Here is a 21954-nt window from a genome sequence, read left to right on the forward strand (position 1 = left end):
GAGTCACATCAGCAGTGAGGGTTATGTCTGCCACCAGAGGGAAACCTACTAAGCTGCCAGGCTATACCTCTAGCTCATTAGCGCATGCTTGCCTGAAGCATAGACAGGACAGTACCAGCCTTCCTTAGAGCAGGGCTCTCAAACCCTCACAGGGTGACTTTTGCCTTATGACCTTACTGTGACCTCCTGACTTAGACTTTTATTTTCACACTGTATGTGGGTTTTTTGTTTTTATCACTGAGAGCATAGAAATAAATATCTCTTGGTAAATGAAATAGTAAATGTGAAAACAAAAATTTAAAAGGCCAGCAGAAGTTCAATGGTGAACTGCCTGCTAGAGACCTTGATTTACCACCGGGATAATAACAGTTGCGGCAACAATAATCACTGTGAAACAGTCTTGCATAAGTGTTTTAATGTAAAACATTACACAGATGTTTTATATAAATTTCGCCTTAGTAGGGAGATGCTCACGGATCCTCCTGGAGTAACAGTGCTCCCCCAACACCCTAGAGTGTTCCCGGGAATACACTTAAACCAGGAATGCAGGAATCCAGCCTGAAGAGGCCTGGTGTAGCAAACAGCTTTGATAATAGAATTCTGGATCTCGGCACTAGAGCCAACACCTTCACCTCAGCACTTGACAGGGTCTCAAGATTGTAAAGTTGTGCTGTATAGAAACCTTCTGCTTACCCATCACCCACTTGAACTATTTACTCTTTCTATGAAATCATAGAAATAAATTAAGTACTAAATAACTTTGCGTTCCCTAGCTAGGTTCCACGATGAAGAAACTCACGATTATGTGTCCACACAGCAGTCGCTATCTCTTTTCTACAGTAGTGTCCACGTAGCGGGTTTAGGATTTAAGTTCGTTACGAAGCCCTTCGAGCTGTGTCTGCTTTAGAGAGCGAGACTTAGAGCTGTTGGAGAGCAGCTGGCTCTCTCTGCAGATAATTCTTGAGTGGAGATTGAGAAGATTCGCCCACAAGTGCTGTCTTTACCTGTTCTGAGCCCCCGCCACCTTCCAGTAACTGCTGTCCAATGGGCACATAGCAAGTGCAGTGTCCTGAACATTCATCTTCTAAAACTGCAGAGAGAGAACAATTCCAAAATAATGAAACTTAAGAAGACTGCCTAGGCAAACAACCCAAGCTCTTTTAATTAACTTAGTCATTTTAAGAATAAATCCCATAGGACTACTGAGTAAAAAAATAATAAAATAATCAACTTAGGTTAGAAACACCTCAACAACTCTTATAGCTAATTCTGTACTTATCTAACTCACTCTGTGGCATACATTCTTTAAAACTTGAACTTGATTTTATTTGTTATTAAGAGGAACATTTCAAATTAACAATGGGATATTTTCCTTCTACCTCTAGGGACCCAGAGGACCAGATGGCCTCGCAGGGGATCAAGGTGGACATGGTGCCAAGGTACTTGCTGACTGTCCATTTCCTCTGTAGTTAAATTTGGCAGAGTCATTATGGCTTGTATATTTAAATATTGATGTATTTCCTGCATAGTTTTTAATACAAACCAGCAGTGTTTTCTTTTTTAATATTGAGCTCTGTACTTGATGCCTTGTTTTCTCTGTGGTACCATGTAAGTTCGTGGCTCAAATCTGATCAATCCATGTGATATTGATATTTTGTTAGGGTGAAAAAGGAAACCAAGGAAAGAGAGGGCTTCCTGGTCTTACCGTGAGTAGCAAACCGCATCTCCTTACACGTGAACACTCTGACGTTCTCCTGTGTGCTATTTTGTCTGTCTGACCTAAGCATTTTGTCTCTCATGTGTAGGGTAAGGCTGGAAGCCCTGGAGAGAGGGGAGCTCAAGGAAAACCAGTAAGTTTTTGTCTTTACTGTGTTATTGTTATTAATAATCGAGCTGATATGGCAATTGTAACTCTACTTCACTCTCACCATGACTATTGTTTCTCTAAAACTCCTTTCAAAAGAAATGATGTGACTCATAACTGTATAGGACATGACAAAATCATAGAAGAAGCTTCTGGAGCCTCTCTCCAGGCTTCATCCTAACTCACCTTGGGTGCTGTTTTGTCTTTTGTGGTGCAGTTACGTGCGTCTTGTTCTTTCATTACACTACTGTAAGAGTCTCAGTATTTTATAGTGCTAGACATTTTCCTACCATCTAAATCTGACTAGACTTGAACACATTTTCCTCTGGGCATCAGTAATTTCTGTGGCCATCATCATGAAAGAGTAGAGAAATATTGAAAAAATACATATACAAACATTCATATATGATGATTACAAAAATGAACACTCCGCTTACACATATAACTATTTTTAATTGCCTTCATTCTGAATCATAATGTTAGTGAAACTTTGATTTGTCATATGAATATATCTTATGGCTTACATCTAAATAACTTTTTTAAAAGTCAATGGATTGGAGATGAGGGGTTAGAAAAGACCAGAATGTAGGGGTTTCGGCTGGTGGTGTTTGTCACCTAGGACAATGTTTGCTTGTTCCTGTTTGAAATCTGCTGCCCCCTGCCTGTTGTCTTTGATTATAGCAATGTGTTTGACAGCAGTCAAATCTAAAATACCAGAGATTTGAAAGTAAATGACTGTCCTGAAAAAAGAGGTGTGTTTAGCCTTGTGCATTAACTGAAGGCGTTCTCAGAGAGCACCCTCTGTGTCTTCATATTTATCATGTTTTAGTCATTATAGTCAGGGTTAGCAATGCTTCTGTGGATTCTAACCACTTTGATATTTATATTGCAGGCAAGGCTGATTCCTTTATTTCTTTAATTTAAAAAACTTTATTCCTTTAATTTAAAAAAATGAGGCTCACAGAAATAGGATTACTCATTATGTGTACTGTTGACTTTTCTTAGAATTTTATATTCATTTTCTGCTTAGACAAATGAGACATCTCCTCAATCCCATGAAAGGTACTAGGATTATTTTGCAACTGTCTTACAGCACACAAGTCCTGTGGTCTCTTGGAAGGGTAAAGCCACCTTAAAAGATGTCACAGCTTAGACAAAAAATGATGAGTTTGTGATAACTGTTGAGGTTTATTAAATCTTTGCCCACATTGATTCTTCCTTAAATGAAATGAAATTTTGGGGAGCAGGGAACATTTTATTGGAAAAGCTAAATAAGCCCCAAAGATTTACATTATCTTTCAGAGTAATCTTATAGTCTCTAGTCCTTTAGGAAATGTCAAAAGTAGGCAATCCTCTATAACACAAAGATATATTAGAGATCAGACAGCTTTTCTTGCATGCTCTGAAAAACTGCACAACCTTGCTTTAGTAGGTTGTCTATCTAGAGCATATTCTATTCACCCTTGAAGAAACTAATAACATAACCCCCCCCACACACACACACACACACACACTTATTCCTTTTCCTTCCCTCTGCACATAGAGATTGACCCAAGGCCTAAGTGCATGCTCTATCACTGATCAATTAGATTGCCAAGAACCCAGACTGTCAGAATTATCAAAACAAATATTAAGGGAATCAAACAATAAACATGATACTTTAAAAATCCTGACAATCAGGAAGTGTACTTATCTATGGACCAATTCTCTTCCCATCCACCTGTAGATCTGATCCAAAAATCAAAATCAGAAAGACCATGATCCAATGGCTTTCTGGGGTCATGGAGCCTGGGAGGCTGTATTTGATTATGTAAATCATGGAAATTATAACATTTCATACATTACCAAGTTTTCAATGAAAGCATCCTTTCAATTGATGCCAGATGCACAAAGATCTCTCTGATTCTGTTTGTCTCTCTTTTTTCCCTTTAATTCTTTCTAATGTTCCTTCAAGTAGCTTGAAATTCTATTATAACTTTGTTTAATTTTGACTATGTTTTCTTCTAGCAATACTGTTTTGGCTTTGCTTACAATGAACATCCATCTTGCTAGCTGTCACAGGTGTGCAGTTTGCCTGACATGTTCTTCTTGTGAATTTTCTGTTAAACCAGCTGGTCTTGTTATTTAACTAGAACTTATTCTAGTTGGATCTTGCATTTTGGTCTGATAATCTCTACCTTTTAATTAGAGTATTTGGTCCATTTCTATTTAATCTTACTGCTATGACTGGACTTAGGTCTACTATCTTGTTATTTGCTTTTCTGTGTTTTGTTCAGGGCCTTCTGTCTGTAAGTTATATCTTAAGTTACCTATTGACTTTTGATTTGTACCCCTCATTATTAACTAAAGTAGTTATTCTAGGTCAGGGTCAGCAAACATTTCCCATAAAATGTCAGCAAGGAAGCATTATGTTCCAGAGTATATATGTAAATCTTTGCAGACCATAAGATACTTTATTAACATGCTGTCTGTACACTGTGGTTATTTTACATATTATATCCACGTGCATTCTGAAACTTCATTGGAAACAAAGCTTTTGTCTGAACATTAATAAAATTGTATTTACTTTAATATAAATCAGTTGAATGCTTTTGAGCTTGGTGTGAGGAGATCAGCTCTCTATCCATCTTCTCCTTTGCCATTTCTAGTGACCTTCATTTCTTCTTGGAGGTTTAAATGGCTAAACACTGTCATTTCCCTGGAGCTTATGAAACATCTTCTAAGTTCCTTTTAGGAGAGTCTGCTAATGATGAATTATCCTGTGAATTGTGTGATTATTTTTTTCACCTTTAATCCTGATGGCAGTTTTCAGTGTATATAAAACTCTAGGTGTCATTCAGCACCATAAAGAGGCCATTGGGAGAGAAGGGCCATCAAGGGAAATCTTCATGTATTTCTGTCATTATCTCCTTACAGTAACATCGCATGTCTTGTATTTACACGCATTGTTGGTCAAACAACTCTGGTTCTACCACTTACTTTTATGTTTCGGCTTTGTATAAATTACTCTACCTGTTTGAGTCTCAGTTTATCTACATTTAAAAAATGAACATCTGAGTGGGAAGAATTGAAGAGATATGGGTCAGGGGTTATGAGCTGCTCTTCCAGAGGCTCTGAGTTTGACTGCAGGCATTTATGCAAGGAGACTCACAACTTCTTACAGTGTCAGCTCAAAGGGATCAAATGCCCTCTACTGGTTTCCACAGGTAACGGCACATTCATGTTACACACACACAACACACACACACACACACACACACAATAATAATAATAACAAGAAGAAGAAGAAAAATGAATAAATGAATCTTTCATGGCTATCAATAGCCACAACAGTCTTTGTTATTCTCATGGTCATTTGTTCCCATAACTCCTGAGGTGAAGCCATAGAGTAGTCACTTCTGCTACAGAGTCATATATCATTAATAACATCTGAAAAGCCTAAAGCAGGATTTTTATTTTAAGCCAATTTGTGCTTTTCCTCTTAATCCTCAATAAAAATTGAGAACATGGAAATTGAGTCCTTGGTTTGCAAAATGACCTCTGTGCAGAATCCACAGTATTAATGGAAATACTAAGTTGGTGCTGTGTCCAAGCATGCTTTACAGAGCAAACCGAGCAGACACCACATAAAGGTCTGCACTTCCATTACACACTTCGTTTGACATAGCAGGCAAACAGAGCTCTTTGTATTGATCCTGTCTATTAATTTAGGAGCCTGAAGTGAATGAAGAACATATGATTTCCAGAACTAAACTATAGCTCTAGCCACAATAAGTAAATGAATATAATTTTAAAATGAAAAAATGGACAGTTTTGCTTCCTCTTACATAGAACTAAAATATACCCCATCAATTCCATGTCTAACATATGCCCAAAGCAATGGAAACCCACGACTCACATATTGCACACCCGTGTCCACAGTAGCATGTTAACAATAGCCAAAAGCTGGAGCAACCTAAGTGACCTCTGACAGATGAGTGACCTAAGTGACCTCTGACCTCTGACAGATGAGTGACCTAAGTGACCTCTGACAGATGAATGAACAAAATGTGGTTTATGCATCGATGGGAATATTTTTCCCCTTTAAAAAGGATGTTTTGGCACAAGCTACAAGGAAACCCTGAAGACATTCTACCCAGTAAATAAGGCAGACACACAAGATAACAGGTGTCATACGGTCTCACTTATAATTATCTAGACAGTAAAATTCATGGAGACAGACGTAGTTACAGGGAAAGTGGCAGCAAGAATAAGTGAATTATTGGCAGGGTCACAACTGGGAAGATGAAATGGTTCTGGAGATGGATGGTGGACAAGGTTGATAAACATTGTGGATCTATTTAATGCTAAAGAATTATACTCTTAACTGTGCTCATGATAAATCTTATGTACAAAGAGAAAAACATGAGGAATACATAGAAAAGACCCCACAAGCAAAGGCAGGTGTGTAAACTAGCTAAAACACTTTTGAATATGCTTCTTTTCTACAAATTTCTCATTTGTTTGTCAAGGGCTTACAAGGACTTCCTGGCAGCTCAGGAGAGAGGGGCCCTGCCGGAGAACCAGTAAGTTTCTTTATGTTCTTCTAATTGTGGCTTTTCTATGAGGTCCATTTACTTTCCATGACTGTGTCTACAGTGCTGAAGTTGGCTTGCTTTAGAAACAGTACTGACCCTAGATAGAAAAGACAAAGTCTAAAGAATGGGCATTTTACTGTATCAATTCTGCAGGATGCATATATACAAACAAACAAGCATACATACATACACACATTCATAAGTTCATAAATATATACATGTGTGTATTATTAGAGTTTTTGTTGCTTTTATGGCTCCATGTAGTCAAATTCGGTGCTTTTCTCTGTGACTGTTATAAGGGGCGTATTTCTGGTTTTGAAAAAAAAAAACTTTTAGTGACACTCAGAAATGCCCTTTTAGATGGCCTGTAGTTCTTATAATTGTACATTGCCACACACAGAGTCAACGGCTCTATAATGAAGGTCATGTAGTGAAGCCAGTCTTTGTATCTGATTGGCCTAAATCTGCAAATATGATAGAAATGCCTTTACATCATCAGTACAAAACACATATGCCATGGTTCCATAGCTATAATCCGGTTCTGGAGCGTCAATAGAAAGTGCATTGTGCAAAGGGGAAACTCCGCACAGTCCTTTCTCACAGCTTAGCCTTTATTGCCAATGAAATCATTCTTCAGGGCAATCATGGCAGATGTCAGATGCTGTAATGTGCTTCTGAGATTCGTAACACAATATGGTCTTTTGAGCCACTGGGTTGATATTATCACCAGTTGACACACGGTTTGCAGGTGGCCTTTGCGTAATTTAGTTAGTAATAAGTGGAAAAGCTTACCAAACAGTAAAAGGTTCACATCTAACCTATGACATAAGCTCATTGGACAATAAGGGCTCACAGTGTGTGTAGTTCTTGCCCGATAAGTATCTAAGATGTGGCATGAACTTTGCATAGCTAAGCCTTTGGTTTGCTCTCTGTTTTATGTGCTTCAACCTGCTGTGCCATCACTAAAGTTGATTTGACCTGAAATAGTACAGTGCACTTTTGAAAACCCCACAAGCCAGAGACCATTTCTTTACCTTTGCGCTTTCTTTTCCTGGTACAATGCCCAGCAGATTCCATTTACTTAATATGTGTTGGTTAAATTGAATAAACACAGGGTCATATACCCAAAGATATCATGGACACAGTAAACAACATTAGACTGGGGAACTGGTATGAAGACCAGTTGGATTTAATTAGATAAATATGTCAATCGAGCCATGGTCACAGTGGAGATAAAAATCTTAATATTTAAATGAGGAAAGACTTATACTTTAAATTGATGTACGAAAACACTTCTTAGCAAAATAACCTAGTAGTGTTTAAAATGTCAATGTGAAGGTCATGGGGTCATGGAACTGCTAAATAAAATATAAACCAATTTATGATGGATTAATATATTTGTGTCATATATTTGAACTAATGCTTCAATCATAGAAATGAAGGAAATTGGTAAAATAAGCACCAAAAATAAAGTGTATTTTATATTTAAAAAATAATAAGAACTGAAACCTTTCTATAGCCAAAATTTAAAACTTTTATCTCCATTGTAAGACAAGCAACTGAATGAATTGGTAACTATTCATTCAGATTTACTCAACAATTGTTTATTAGGAATCTTCTCTCAGTGTTTAACAGCAAGCATAATGTTTCCAGTCTAGTGAAAAATACGTTACTGATTAAATAATTACACATAAAAATAGATGATTATGAAGTGAGATAAATACCAGAAAGTATAGTCAGAACTCAGTCCCCATAGGAGAGCTGTTCAGGGCTCAGTGGCAGGCTGTGGGTCCTCAAAACCCTTGTATTAAATGGAATAGAGTCTTCCCATCACCTATTTATTTCTTCCTGTGTACTTTAAATCATCTCTGAGCTGTTTATAATACATAATAAAATATAAATCCATGTAAATAACTGCTATAGTATATTGTTTAAGGAACACTGTGAAGAAGAACATGTCTGTGTGTGTTTGATGTAGACATTTTCAGATTGTTTTCTTTCTTTTTTCTGTAGTTGATTAAATCCATGAGTGCAGAACAGATAGAGGAGACTATGCAGGAATTCAGACTTAGAGGATCTATGATAAATAAGCTGTCATGATCTAGCAGCTCAAGAAAGCTTCCATGAGCAGAACCATGTGATCTGACAGGAAAGTTTTAGTTGTCTGAGCCAAGATGAGGAAATCTTGTTCCAGAACTAGAGGTTCAGCACCATGGCTAAGATAGTTGGACAGAAAGAAGGTACAACACAAGACCAGAAAGGGACATACTGACCATACACACACAGCTCTGTGCCCCCAGCCCAAAGGATTTGTACAGTTATTTTAAGGACTAGGGGAAAAGAACAGTAATCAGATTATAAATATTATCAAACTACATAGATGAAGGAGTCGAGAGCCAAGAGCCAAATAAGATGCAGACAAAATTCTGATAAGCAGGCAAGAAAGAAGTGGAGAGAAGAAAAAGATTCCAAAAATGTTTTTTAAAACAGTGGGAGAGACAGTGCCTGTTTGTGAGTGTCATGCCCGAGTGTCTGGCTTCTTGCATTGAATATCAGTCATTGGAGTGGGAAGACAATTGAAACCCTGGGCTGGAGAACTGAAGGTTACAACACTGAGTGAGGAATATGAGATGCCTTTGAGAAATGTTACGTTGTCTGCTGGATTCAGATCAAAGGAATGCACTAAAGCGATAAATTTGGGGCTGGGATGGCTCAAAAGTTGAGAGCACTTGCTGCTCTTGAAGAAGATCCACTTTTGCTTCCCAGAAACCAGAAACGGTGTGGCAGTCCACAGCCAAACCACCTGTAACTCCAGCTGCAGGGCATCTCTGCCCTCCTCTGCCTTCAGTAGGCACCAAATACACATTAGGGTCACGTATATACATGAAAGCAAACGCTCAGAAAGACATAAACATCATTGCTTGGAGACAGCAGAGATGAGAGAGAAGAAAATGTCTTTCAAAAGACATAATAGGACCAACAAAATAACTCATGGCTAAACATGGCCACCTGAGTCTGATCCCAGGGACATTCATGGTGGAAGAAGGTGGAGGAGAAATTACTCCCGGGTGTTACTCTCTGACTTCCATTGGTGTTTTGTGGCAACACACACACACAACACAATAAGTAAATAGATATAAAATAAATAATAAAAAATATAATGAGAATTGAGCTTAATGTCAGCTGGTACTTCTTTTAGTCTACAGAGGTGAATCTTTTATTCTACAGAATAGGACACACATTCCAAAGAACCGAACATAAAGAATGGGTTTTATAGACAGAATAGTCCAAGGAAATCAGAAACAAAAGAGCAAAGGAGAGCCAGGAGCTTCAAAATCAATGTCAAATGTAAAGTGAGGCAGACAGTCACAGAGAAGACGAACAGCCTTCATGTGATTTTGGTGGGTCAAAGCTGGAGGAGCATCAATACTGTGCTGACTGAAACAGGAGATGTACATTCCTGCCTGATTCCTCGGAGAGTCAGGATTGCAGCACCTTCTTTGGTTCCTTGTTGCTGCTCTGTAGCATTTGCGCTTCACTCTGTTCTGTTGGGGCTTAATGAGAAGTCTTGATCCCAAACAATGACCTTCTCCAGTGACTTTTGTAGTGGATGGAAGGCTGAAGTTAAGTTTTAAAACTTTCAATGTTGGTAGAAAAGGAGAGGAACACCAAAAGTAAAGGCTAAAGTAAGTGAGGGCAATCAGACATAAATTGGAAGTTTCAGACTTGCCTTAGTATGTAGGAGTAAGAGACAGGCTATAGCTGGCAATCCCTTCACTGTTTTAGAGATCAAGTGTTCCTAAAAGAGCCACACTGTGTGACTCCTTCAAGCTGTGACCACAGCAACATGGACTGGCTGGGACAAAGACCATGTGACCCACAAACCCCCAAATACTAGCTGACCCTCCAAGAAAAGTTTCGTGTCCGTTAACCTGTGGTCTCATTTGGTCCTTCAGGTCCTCTCTTGTTCTCTGTAGCCTTCGCTTAATCTTATAATGGCGAGCAAGTGTGGGGACAAGGACTATTGCAAATATAATGCAAATGCCTAGGAACTGGGACATTTCATATATATAAAATAAATTTCTATACATGCCAGGAGAGACCAAACCTTTATTCAATAACAGAATACACGCTCTTTTGTAGCTCACATAAAACATGCACCAAGATAGACCACATTGTGGGCTAAAATGTGCATCTTAACAAATTTCAAAGAATAAACATAATACAATGTCTACTCACAGACAATAGCAGCATTAAGTTAAAAATTAAAAATAAAAGCATGGAGATAAAAACACACTTCTAAGTAATATACTGATTAATAATGCAACTTCCTGCCAGCAACAAGGCTTAGCAGGTAGAAGGGCACAAGATTCATGGCCTTAGTTTAATCCCTGGGATCCACAGTGGAAAAGAAGCAGCTCCTTCCAGTGTTCTCAAGCCGCTACTCTGTAATGCACATGTACCCATTAACACATGTAAACGTAGACATGTGTACACATGCACACACATAACAACCTAATGATAAAACTCAGAGGAAAAAATTAAATGCCATGGCTAAATAAAAGTGAAAGTACGGCCTAAAAAATTGTGGATTTGAAGGAAATTTGCCACATAAATTTTAGAGAAGTGGGAGAGATGGAGCAGGTACCTTGCTCTTCCAGAGGACTTGAGTTAATTCCCAAGGTCCACATGGCAGTTCACAACTGTCTGTAACTTCAAACTCAGGGGATCCAACACCCTCAAACATACATACAGGCAAAACACCAATGCACGTAAAATAAAAATAAAAGAATTATTCTTTTTTTATTTTAAAAAATATTAGAAAAAATAGTTTCAAATAGTCTAAAATTCCACTTGGAAATAAGAGAAGATTGAATATAGAGTAAGGATAATAAAGTATGTGATAGATAGAAAAGACAAAACTATTTCAAAAAAAAATCAATGAACCCAAAGCAGAGAAAATTTCTCAATGTCTGGGCAGAGTAATCAAGATACTAATAAGAAAACACAAACTACTGATACCAAAAATTAGATAGAAGCCATCTCTACTGATTGCATACACAGTAAAAGGATGAACGTTCCTATATCCACAAACTCTGTAACTCAGACATTAACCGGCTACTTAAAAGACTATTTTAACAGAGTTCATGTAAAGACCGACCATTTGTATATATCTATGTGGGTTAGTCACTTAACTCAATAATTAATAACTTTACAAAGCAGAAAGCACAGCCCTGGTGATCTCGTTGACTAAGTCTATTAAACATTTAGCAAACAAATGGCAGAAATTTTGTATAGCTTGAGATGGGGGAGCTTCTTCCTGGCTCATTCCAAGAGGCCAGAATTATCCCAGGACCAAAACCACACACATAGGTTACAGGGAAAGGAAAGCACAGATAATCTCGCTCAGGAATGTAAGTACAAAATCCTCAGCAGAATATTATAACAATCCAATACCGTTGCTTGTATATCATGACCAAGTAAGATTTATTCCAGGTATGCAGGGAAGTTTAATAGTCAAAAATGTATGTAATCCATCAACTTAATAGTCTAAAGAAGAAAATACAGTGTCATAAATACATCCAAGAAAATTATCTGACAAATTCCCATATCCACTCATGCTAAAAAAAAAAATACAGATTCTCAACAAACTTGGAATAGAAGGGAAATCCCTATTCCAATTTCCTATGAAGAAAAGCCTATGAGAAAAGCCTATGAGAAAATAATTTTAAAGCCATAAAAATGGATATAGTTCCTTACATGCATGCAACATAATATTATTTGGCAAATTAAAAAAAAAAGTAAGAAAAAGAGCCGTCAAGTTAAAATATTTGTAGACAAACCACAAGTGCATGGTATTGAATGAAAGAAGCCAAACTGGAAAGCTTTACACTATGACATTCTGAGAAAGGCAAAACTATAGAGACAGGGGGGAAAATACATATTTTTTTCTTTAAAATATTTTTGTTTGTCATGTATTTGCCAGAGTTCTTAAGGAGATATGTGACTGTCGTGCATATTAAATAAGGTACATTGTGAAAGCCCTTAGCACGTGCTCTAGTTCCATTTCTGTGACTGAGATAGAGCATTCTGACCAAAAGCGAAAGAAAAGGTACATTTCAGCTTATGGATTGCAGTCTGTCACTGAGGGACGTCAGGGCAGGACCTGGAAGCAGAAACTGTAGAGGCATGCTGTTTGCTGGCTTGAGCATAAATTACAGCTTTATGCTCAGCTTGCTTTCTTATAATGCCTTGAACCACCTGCCTAAGGAATGGTGCTGCCCACAATAGTCTGAGCTCTCCCACATTGACTACAGATCAAGACAGCCTCCCACAAACATGCCCACAGTAAGAGATAGCTAGGGCCGCACAATATTTGATAATTATTAGGTATTTGACAAATATTTGTCAAATGAATGAGTGAACCAGAGAATAGAATGTAACAGTGCCCCTTGCTCTATTTTTACTTTGTGTATGAGCACAGTTTAACATCATTCATGAAGCAACACAGATGAATCAACCAAAATTAAAATTGTATTTATACATAAAGCAAAGTAACATGTTGGTCAGATACTATTTATTAAAATGAAGTTGAGATGTGTTGTTTATTAAAAAGAGTAAACTTTGATTCTCATATTTTTAATTTATTTGCATATAGGGACCACGAGGCCTGCCTGGTGATGCTGGACTTCCTGGAGAAATGGGTGTGGAGGTAACATTTTGTGATTCATTTGGAATTTTGAATCAATGTGTTCTATAAAACAAGTTGAATTGAATAATTAAGTATATGTCATGGAGGATTTTATAGAATTTTCCTTTATATTAAGTATATAAAACGCAGAAATAATCAATGTGTGGAGATAATTTCATACATACAAAGTTCTCCTTTAAGAAATAGTTCATCGAAATGATGGGACCAAAAATGAATAAGGATTTTCTTTCCCTGATGAGAACTAACTTGACAGCTCTTCACTCTAAAAGGCGACATCCTTTAGAGAATGGGGAGTTTTGGCATCCCCCTATTTTCTATACCATTTGGAATAATAAACCACATTTGTTTTAATTATGAAATTCAATCACTTCATTTCTGTTTCTGACTCAGTAGTAAAACCGTACATTCCCCGCCCCCCCACCCCCTATCCCTACCCCACCCCACCCCCCCGCACTTCCCTGGCATCTTCTAAAGTTATCTCCCTGTTTGTCTGTCCGTCTGTCTCTATCTCTTGCTTCCTCACTTTATCTTCTCATTCTCCTTTCTCAGACTCCTGTGGAACTGCTCTTCCACCTCCTCGGCTTTGCAGCTGAATACTAATGTATTCTAATACTAATGTAATAAAAGCTCTAACTCGTGTCTCTCTTCTTTAAGTAACCGTTGACATCTTGATAGCCTTTCATGTATCTATCCACCTAGATAGCCCATAAGCATCTCATGTGCAAAATCCATGCACTCTTCTTCTTCTGTTTCTATATGCAAAGCCCATTACTTTCCTGTCCTTCCATTTTCATGAGCATCTCACTGAAACATCACATGATGCTCTCAGCACACCCAACCCAAGAGTCATCCTAAGCTAGTCCTTCTTCTTCACCTCTCCTTATCATTTATCCGTGAATGCGCCCTTGCTGCTTTAAATCTATCCTCCTCTCTTCAGCTCTCCTGCAAAAGCCTAACCTTCCACTTTATACCATGTCTCTTCCAATTCCCCTCAAGCCCTCAGCTAATCATCTCCAGTTTATGTTTCTTACAACATTCTTGGGATTATTTAAAAGTTGCATGATCTTTACAATAAATATCCATTTCCTTTTTTAATTTTATGAACTTTATTATTTTAAAAACTTGCAAATAAAAAATCCACACACCAAAATTAGCTGATTTCTTAACAGAATAATTTCTAAACAGTTTACTCCTCCTGGGCTTGGTGGCACAGTTCCCCTTCCTCGGCTACACCGTGCCTCTTACTGTGCTCTCAGCAAGGGATACAAGAATGCAAGCAAGATAAGGTCCCTGACTCCTGTACAAGCTCATAATCTATTTCAGAGTACAGTCAACATCAACAATCATTATATTGCAATGGGCAGGCTCAGTGCTGCAGAAACTGACGGGGAAATATAGGAACAGAGAAGTTGATGCTTGACCCTGCCTGGGGGAGGAAGGAAATAAGACATGTATATGGGAACATGAAAAATGAGATTGAAGGAGTGAGAAAGGAGCTTTCGAGAGAAGAGAAAGGACACTGGATAAGAGAATCCCAGGAAGAAGGGAGGTATTAGGGAGATGAGCAGACTGTGGGGCTGTGTGGAATGTTAACTGTCAATAGAGAATGGAAAGTGGCCAGAAGGAAACCATGGAAAGTGATGTGTTTATTAAAAGATAAAGAGAGTAGGGGATATGTTCTATGGAGGTGTGGTGAGGTGTGAGGGAAGGGGGTGCCTCGGCAGGCCGATGCCAAGACATCTCTTACCCCTGAAGGACCAGTCACATGACATAGTTTATTCAAAGTATGGAAAGGAGAATTAAGAGGGTAGTAAAGGCAGAGAAAGTGAGGGGGGGAGAGAGAAAGAGAAAGAGAGAGGCAAAAAGGCAGGTCATGAGTATATGGAGAGTGAGGGGGGAAAGGGAATGGGGAAGGAAGGGGTAAAAGGAGAAGGGACAGAGCAGGAGCAAGAAAACAAGAGAGCAAGAGAGAGAGGAGGGGGCAAGCAGCCCCTTTTATAATGGGTCAGGCCTACCCGGTCAGGCCAGGTAACTGTAGGCTGGAGCTTAGACAGAATGCTAACAAAAGGACTCAAGTACTCTACTAAAAAGCTTGACCTTTTTATCTTGGGATCTTGTAAGTTATTATACAAACAAAGCAGTAATAAAGTCAAATTCATATTTTGGGAAAAATAGTTGTAGCAGCTGAATGGGAAATGTTTCTCAGCAAGTGTAAGTAAGGAGAGGTCTACCTATTAAAAGTGTTTGTTGTAAAGAGGGTCAGGTGAGCACACATTTGCAATCCTAGCACTTGAGACTTTGAGGCAGGAGGATTATTCTGAGCTTGGGGCTAGCTTGTGAAACAGTGAACTCTGGAACAGCTCGGGTTATGCTGTGAAGTTTTAATAGAAGAAAAAAAGGAGGAAAAGAAAGGAGAGACAGAGAGAGAGAGACAGAGAGAGTAAAGGCAGAGGTTAGCCTTTTGCAGGAGAGCTGGAGAAGGAAGGATAGATTTAAGGCAGTGAGGACTTATTCAAAGAGAAAAGATAAGGAAGGAAGAGAGGGAGATGGAGGGAGGGACAGGGGGACAGAGGGACAGAGGGAAAGAAGGAAGACAGGGAAAGGAAAGAAGGAACAAAGGAAGCTGGTGAACTCGAGTGACTGATGTACACACAGAGATACTTGTCATATAAATTCCACAGATCTTTCATATGTGGAATTCAGGAAATGGAGCAGAAAGAGAACTCAAATCATTCTGACAATCCTAGGTCATGTGACAGAAGTGACAGTGCCTCTTCCTGAGTCCAGTAGGCTGCAAGGGAGCAGATGCCACAGTCTGCTTGTCCACCCAAGGCACATAGCTTACAAATAACAGAGCTAAGATCTGGCCAAAGGATAACACTTACGATCACCAGTGCTGCACCACAACCTGAGCCTGAAGAAACCCCAGAGAATTCACCTCAGAGCTTGAATTTTTAAAGAGAGTAGATAAGACTCTGTTGTGATCATGATGTGAAATGCCCTTGGGGAGCTGAGGAAAATGCAGAGGTTTCAACAGAGGATGGAAGGTAGCAGAAAAGAGAGCACCTATCAGCCTTACCCGGCAGCAGAGTGACCAAGGACCCCAACTCTGACACTTGACGTCTGAAGCGTGCTTGGGCCACTCGCAGAATTTGTGTGTTCTGCTGCTTCTGCAGGTTTGCACAGCCTCATGAGGCAGGTACAGTTATTGCCCCCATTCTACAGGGGAAGAAACTGAGGTGTGAAAAGAACCAAAGAACACTAGCTCGTGTTAATATCAATCTCAGATCCAAACCCAGGTGCTCAGCCTCAACATTTATTTCTAGTTCCTCAACCTAGAACTAACCTTATACTTGCATGCAATTAAGATGGTATAAAAAAAGATTAGGAAAAATAAAAAATAAAAAAATTAAAAATATAAATAAGTAAATAGAGTAAGAAATAAACACCAAGGAGTCAAAACACAAAAGCCTAGTTTCCTCTAAGCAGTGGAAGCAGAGTTTTCACTATCTGCCCATCTCTTCTGTTGTGTATGCACGTCTTACCTTCATTTTATCCTGAAAAAGAGTGACTATGGATGGTAGTGATTTATTAAAAAGAAAAACTGAACTTCCTCCATCTAAAATACTATTAAATTATGCAATCATTATTTTAATCTAATAATTATAAAAGAGAGTCTCATCTGTGCATCAAAAATATTGCAGGATTTCTGAAAGGAAATAAAAAATAAAGAAGAGTAAAAATGGGGGGCGGGTAAAGGGAGGCACACAGTTCCACTCCCCGCTATAGAGCGATTGGGAGTTGTAAGCTACAGGGAGAAAGTGGGGGTATCTCAAAGATTATAGCCCTTGATAAGCTGACCGCTCTCCTGTAGAAGATCACGTATTCAAAAAGATCTGGGCTGAACTAATTGGTCTTGAAGGATTCTTTTTTTAAATGACACAAAGTTGGGTAGGTAGGGGCATGAACTGGGGAAGACTTAGGAGAGATGGCGTGGTCTGATGGCACATATACAAAGTTCCTGACGAATTAATAAAAAAGAATAGAAGACTAGAGAGAATAATAAGACTGGGGAGGGGCACATACAAGACGAAAAAACAAAGCCAAAACAAAACGCCATTTATGCTTCTGGGAGACAGAAAGTAAACAACTGCAGCTGTTGAAGCCTCAGACCTTGAAAGAACCGAAGATAGCAAGAAATTGTGTCTTCAAGGTCAAAACAATCAAAGCTCCCCCCAACAATGCTAGACTCTCCATGAAAACAGACTAGAAAAATAATTCAGTACATCTACTTTTTGGCGTGACAACTTTATCCTTAATTCATTTGCATATTTTATTTTAAAAAATATGAGAACCATTCATTGATCCTAAGGGAGCTGGTTTCGATGGGCACAGGAAGAAGGGACGTGATGATAATGGTAGAGAAAGATTTTTAAATCTGAGGATAGGAAACTTGAGGTTGTAGGAAGTAGTCTTTCCATATCATCTGAGGTCTCAATGATGAGAGTTTGGGGGAAAATGGTCTTAATTTTTCTGGCTTCAAGTGAAGCTGTTTCTGATAATTGAACTATTAAGGAATCCTAGAATGTTTGTGTAGAGTCAGCCCAAACCCTCTTCTACACATGGACTCACCTTTGAGCTGAAACTTAAACTACCTTTTTTTGGGTTGGTACAGACCTTGTAACTTGTCAAATCATTCTCTTTTAGGGACCTCCAGGCACTGAGGGAGACTCTGGCCTGCAAGGTGAACCAGGTGCTAAGGTAACCAACCATTTGAAAGTGTAAGCAAAAAGGACATCGCTAACTTAACACACATACTTTCCCCAGTTTGACAAACACCATCGTTTTTATTTTTGGAGGGGGGCAAGGTGGAGACAGTGTCTCACATTGTAGCCAGGGCTATACTGGAACTCATTATGTAGAGCAGGCTGGCCGAAACACACCAAGAACCACTGTATCCAAGTGCTGGGAGTAAAGGTGTGAGCCACCATACTTGGCACCACCATCTTGAAGGCAGATAAAGGCCGACCTTCAGGAGAGCAGAAAGTACTTAAGATGCTGATTCATATAATATGCACTCGGTGATTAGAAGAACAACTTAAGTGAAGAAAAGCTTAGCCTTCCAGCTTAGCCTTCCCTTTGTCTCTCCAGGGAGATGTGGGATCTATCGGCAGCGCTGGAGCCTCTGGGGAGCCGGGGCCACGAGTGAGTACCTACAATATCAAGCTTAATGCACCCACCCACTTGTTTGGGGGCACTCAAAACTTAACTACCCTAATCACACCAAAGAGTAGTGTAATAAGCCTTTCATATGCACTATGTAATGTTTCCTGGCTTTAAAAAACTACATACTAAACCTCGTTTACATTCTAAGTTAGGCATTTGGAATCCGAAGGAAGTGTCTTTTCTCAAACTCAGGTGTGCTCTAAAGAGCGTGCCAAAAATGTGCAGTCACGTGGTTACTGCTTAGCAATGCATGAAAAGGAACTTTACAAATCACTGATCAACACTCAGGACATTGTCGAACCTGGCAGACAGATAAGAGCTTGAAATGTAATTTGTGTTTAAAAACCATCCCAGGACCCTGTGAAGGTAATGAGATACAAGGAAGTGTTTGTGAGTAGTTGTAGTTTAATAGCCTAGAAAAGTTATATAATATAGACCTTCTTTAAGCCATGATAAGTTGGCTTTTTTTTCTTTTATTGGGCTTTTTTCCTAAAATAAAAATGTTCAAGATAATTTTTCACTAAGAAGATAAAGTATGAAGACTTTTTTTTTTGCATCTGGTTTGTTGCTTTGGGTCTTCCTTTTAGGGGCTAGGGACTAGAAGTCAGTTTAATACATGGATCATAAAGAAAAGTGGTGTGGATCTATTAAACAGTATTGGTTAGTTCACTTTAACTTAATTATAAAGAGAGCAACACTGCCTTAACAGCTTCATAAGCTATGCTCTATGCCTTTGCAAGTTCTATATCTAAAAGGCAGTTTATGGGTGTGCCTTGGCCATAATCCTTGCCTCTCGGAAGGGAGAAAGTACAGAAACTGAAAGTCTAGTAAAACAATCGTGAATGAGCTTGGTTACATTCACCCACATTAAGTTCACTATAGCAGAGAACTGCGTTTCTTACCGTGGCGGTGTTTACATTCCCTGACCTAAGAGGCACGATCCAGCTAGCTTAATGTCCAGTCTCCAGATGAATGTGTTGCCTTTAATTATCTAGGATGTGTTAGCAGTCCAGAAGCACAATGCACTTGAATGTACAACAGTGACCATCTTAGGCATTGCCAGAGCTCTTCCAGGAAACTTCAGCCATGCTTGTTGTACCGTCAAATCCTCTTTAGAGATGAGGTTGAAGTAGGAATAAATGACTACAAACTAGCTACTTCCTACACCTGCGAGGGGCAAAGTGCACAGGAAGATCAACGACATGACCAAACTCTTAATCTTACTTTGTCTGCTACCAAATAAAATAGGGAGAACCAGGAGCTCCTGGAGAAGAAGGTGTCCAAGGAAACGATGGGTTAAAGGTAAACTGGATGGATGTATGGATGGATGTACATATGGATGGATGGATGGATGGATGGATGGATGGATGGATGGATGGATGGATAGATGGATGGATGGACATATGTATGCATGGATGGATGGATGGATGTACATATGTATGTATGGATGTATGGATGGATGGATGGATGGATGGATGGACATATGTACGTATGTATGTATGGATGGATGGATGGATGGATGGATGGATGGATGGATGGACATATGGATGGATGGATGGATGGATGGATGGATGGATGGATGGATAGATGTACATATGTACGGATGGATGGATGGATGGATGGATGGATGGATGGATGGATGGATGGATGTACATATGTACGTATGGATGGATGGATGGATGGATGGATGGATGGATAGATGGATGGATGGATGTATTTTTTTGATTTAATGTGTACTAAGCTAGCATCCAACTCACAATATATCCTGAGAATGACGGAAACTTTGGACTCTCCTGCCTCTACCTCCTAAGTTTGGGGATTATGAATTTTATTCAGTGCCACAGATCAACCCCAAGGCTTCATATGTACTATCAACACTAGCAATTGAGCTACATCCTAGCCCTCAACTATAATTTTAAGTAGAATATTTAAGACATCAGGCTTAATTACTTTTGTGTGTCAAATAAAAATATACTTCTTACATGACATATTGATTTCACTACGTTCTTAAGAATAAACATCTGTCATTGGGTTCCAGGGAGCTCCAGGAGGAAGCGGACTTCCTGGAGAGGATGGCGACAAAGGAGAGTTGGGCTTACCAGGAACAGCAGGGCCCGTGGGGAGACCAGGTCAGATGGGCCTTCCAGTAAGTACTGCTGCTTCACTTAACTCAGTGCTATATGTACAAATAAATACACACATGCATGTGTGCATGCTCATACACACACATGCACACACACATATACTACACACATGCACACTGATGTGCACACACACATATACACCACATACACATGCACATGCATCACACACATATATGTCACACACATGTACACCAGGTGCACACACATATATACCACACACATGCACATACATCACACACACACATGCACATACACATATCTACCACACACATGTACACCCATGTGCACATACATGCACATACACATATATACCACACCCATGTGCAGCCACATGCACACACATATACACCATACACATGCACACCCATGTGCACACACACATGTGTACTCACACATGAGGCGGGCATGGGTACAGGCACTGGCACGCACAATTTACCCCCCTTTTATGTCTGCTTGGTGACTGAAGATGTTGTCTGAGTCTTGAGTGGGTAATAAAGCCAGACTGTGAGTTGTCCTGAGATGCAAAGGGGGAAATACACTTTTTCATAAACTTCTGCCATAAAGCTTTTGCTGGGGAAAGTCTTCTGTTGTCTCAGACTTAATTTGTGTAAATATTCTGCTATGAACCCATGTTCTTGTTCTAGAATAACATCCAAGCCCCTAGATGAAAATTCTTTGTAACCATGATGTAGTACCAATACCTGCTCCTGAGTTACAAAGAAAATTGAAAACGTCATAGTGAACCAATTTCCTCACTTTGAGGCAAATGTTTTAAGATGTAGATTAAAGTGAGAGCAGTCTCTAACTCTTAGGCTCTTTGTGACATTGTTCCACATGCAGCCTTCCTGTCTTTGGGTGGTTGTTAGTTTAAAGTTTTACTGTTACCTCTGGTCTGATACTTTTAAGCATAGAGAATTACTCTAGTTTTTCTTCTCCAAGTTTGCTTGAAGTTAGAGATTGTTCATTCCTTGGTAGAAGAATCCCTATGAGTTTACTAAACAACAAGATTTCCCTCTCCTCTGTGTCCTGGCAATCTTCAGCCTTGTAGAGAGAGAATCAACATTGACTTTGAGCTGTGGAAGTCTTCTCCCTGGAAGAAATCTCTGGAGCAGCACATTTCTGTCTTTCCTCTCCTCATTAACCACATTCTTCTGGACCCTTGTCTTTCCACATGAGAGCTCTGCAAAGACTGAGGAACTAGCCCTGGGAGAATTCACCAGGCAGGAAGGCAGGGAACACAGCAGTGATTTATAAAGTTGGTTGGTGATCAATCATTATGTGTTTTTACTGTGTGTCTCTTCACTGGCATCTAAAATCCAAATCAATATATTGTCATATCGGTGGTATAGCTCCTGCCTCAATCAGCTCAGCTAAGTTGCCTCACTGACATGAAAGAGCTGTCTTGAAAATCAAATACCATAAATGAAGCTA

At 39.2% G+C, this 21954-nt stretch overlaps 1 protein-coding gene across 1 annotated transcript in view; it reads left to right on the forward strand.

The window, feature by feature from the left end:
* The window catches only part of Col24a1 (collagen type XXIV alpha 1 chain), a 249393-nt gene that overhangs the window by 143263 nt on the left and 84176 nt on the right, over positions 1-21954 (forward strand). Inside the window, exons 29-37 of the mRNA XM_034500238.2 lie at positions 1386-1439; positions 1662-1706; positions 1806-1850; positions 6376-6429; positions 13100-13153; positions 17861-17914; positions 18305-18358; positions 19628-19681; positions 20418-20525. Of these exons, the coding sequence (XP_034356129.1) occupies positions 1386-1439; positions 1662-1706; positions 1806-1850; positions 6376-6429; positions 13100-13153; positions 17861-17914; positions 18305-18358; positions 19628-19681; positions 20418-20525 (522 nt within the window). The remainder of the gene's footprint in view (positions 1-1385; positions 1440-1661; positions 1707-1805; positions 1851-6375; positions 6430-13099; positions 13154-17860; positions 17915-18304; positions 18359-19627; positions 19682-20417; positions 20526-21954) is intronic.

This window comes from Arvicanthis niloticus, chromosome 4, assembly GCF_011762505.2.
Source record: "Arvicanthis niloticus isolate mArvNil1 chromosome 4, mArvNil1.pat.X, whole genome shotgun sequence".
Lineage (NCBI taxonomy): Eukaryota > Metazoa > Chordata > Mammalia > Rodentia > Muridae > Arvicanthis > Arvicanthis niloticus.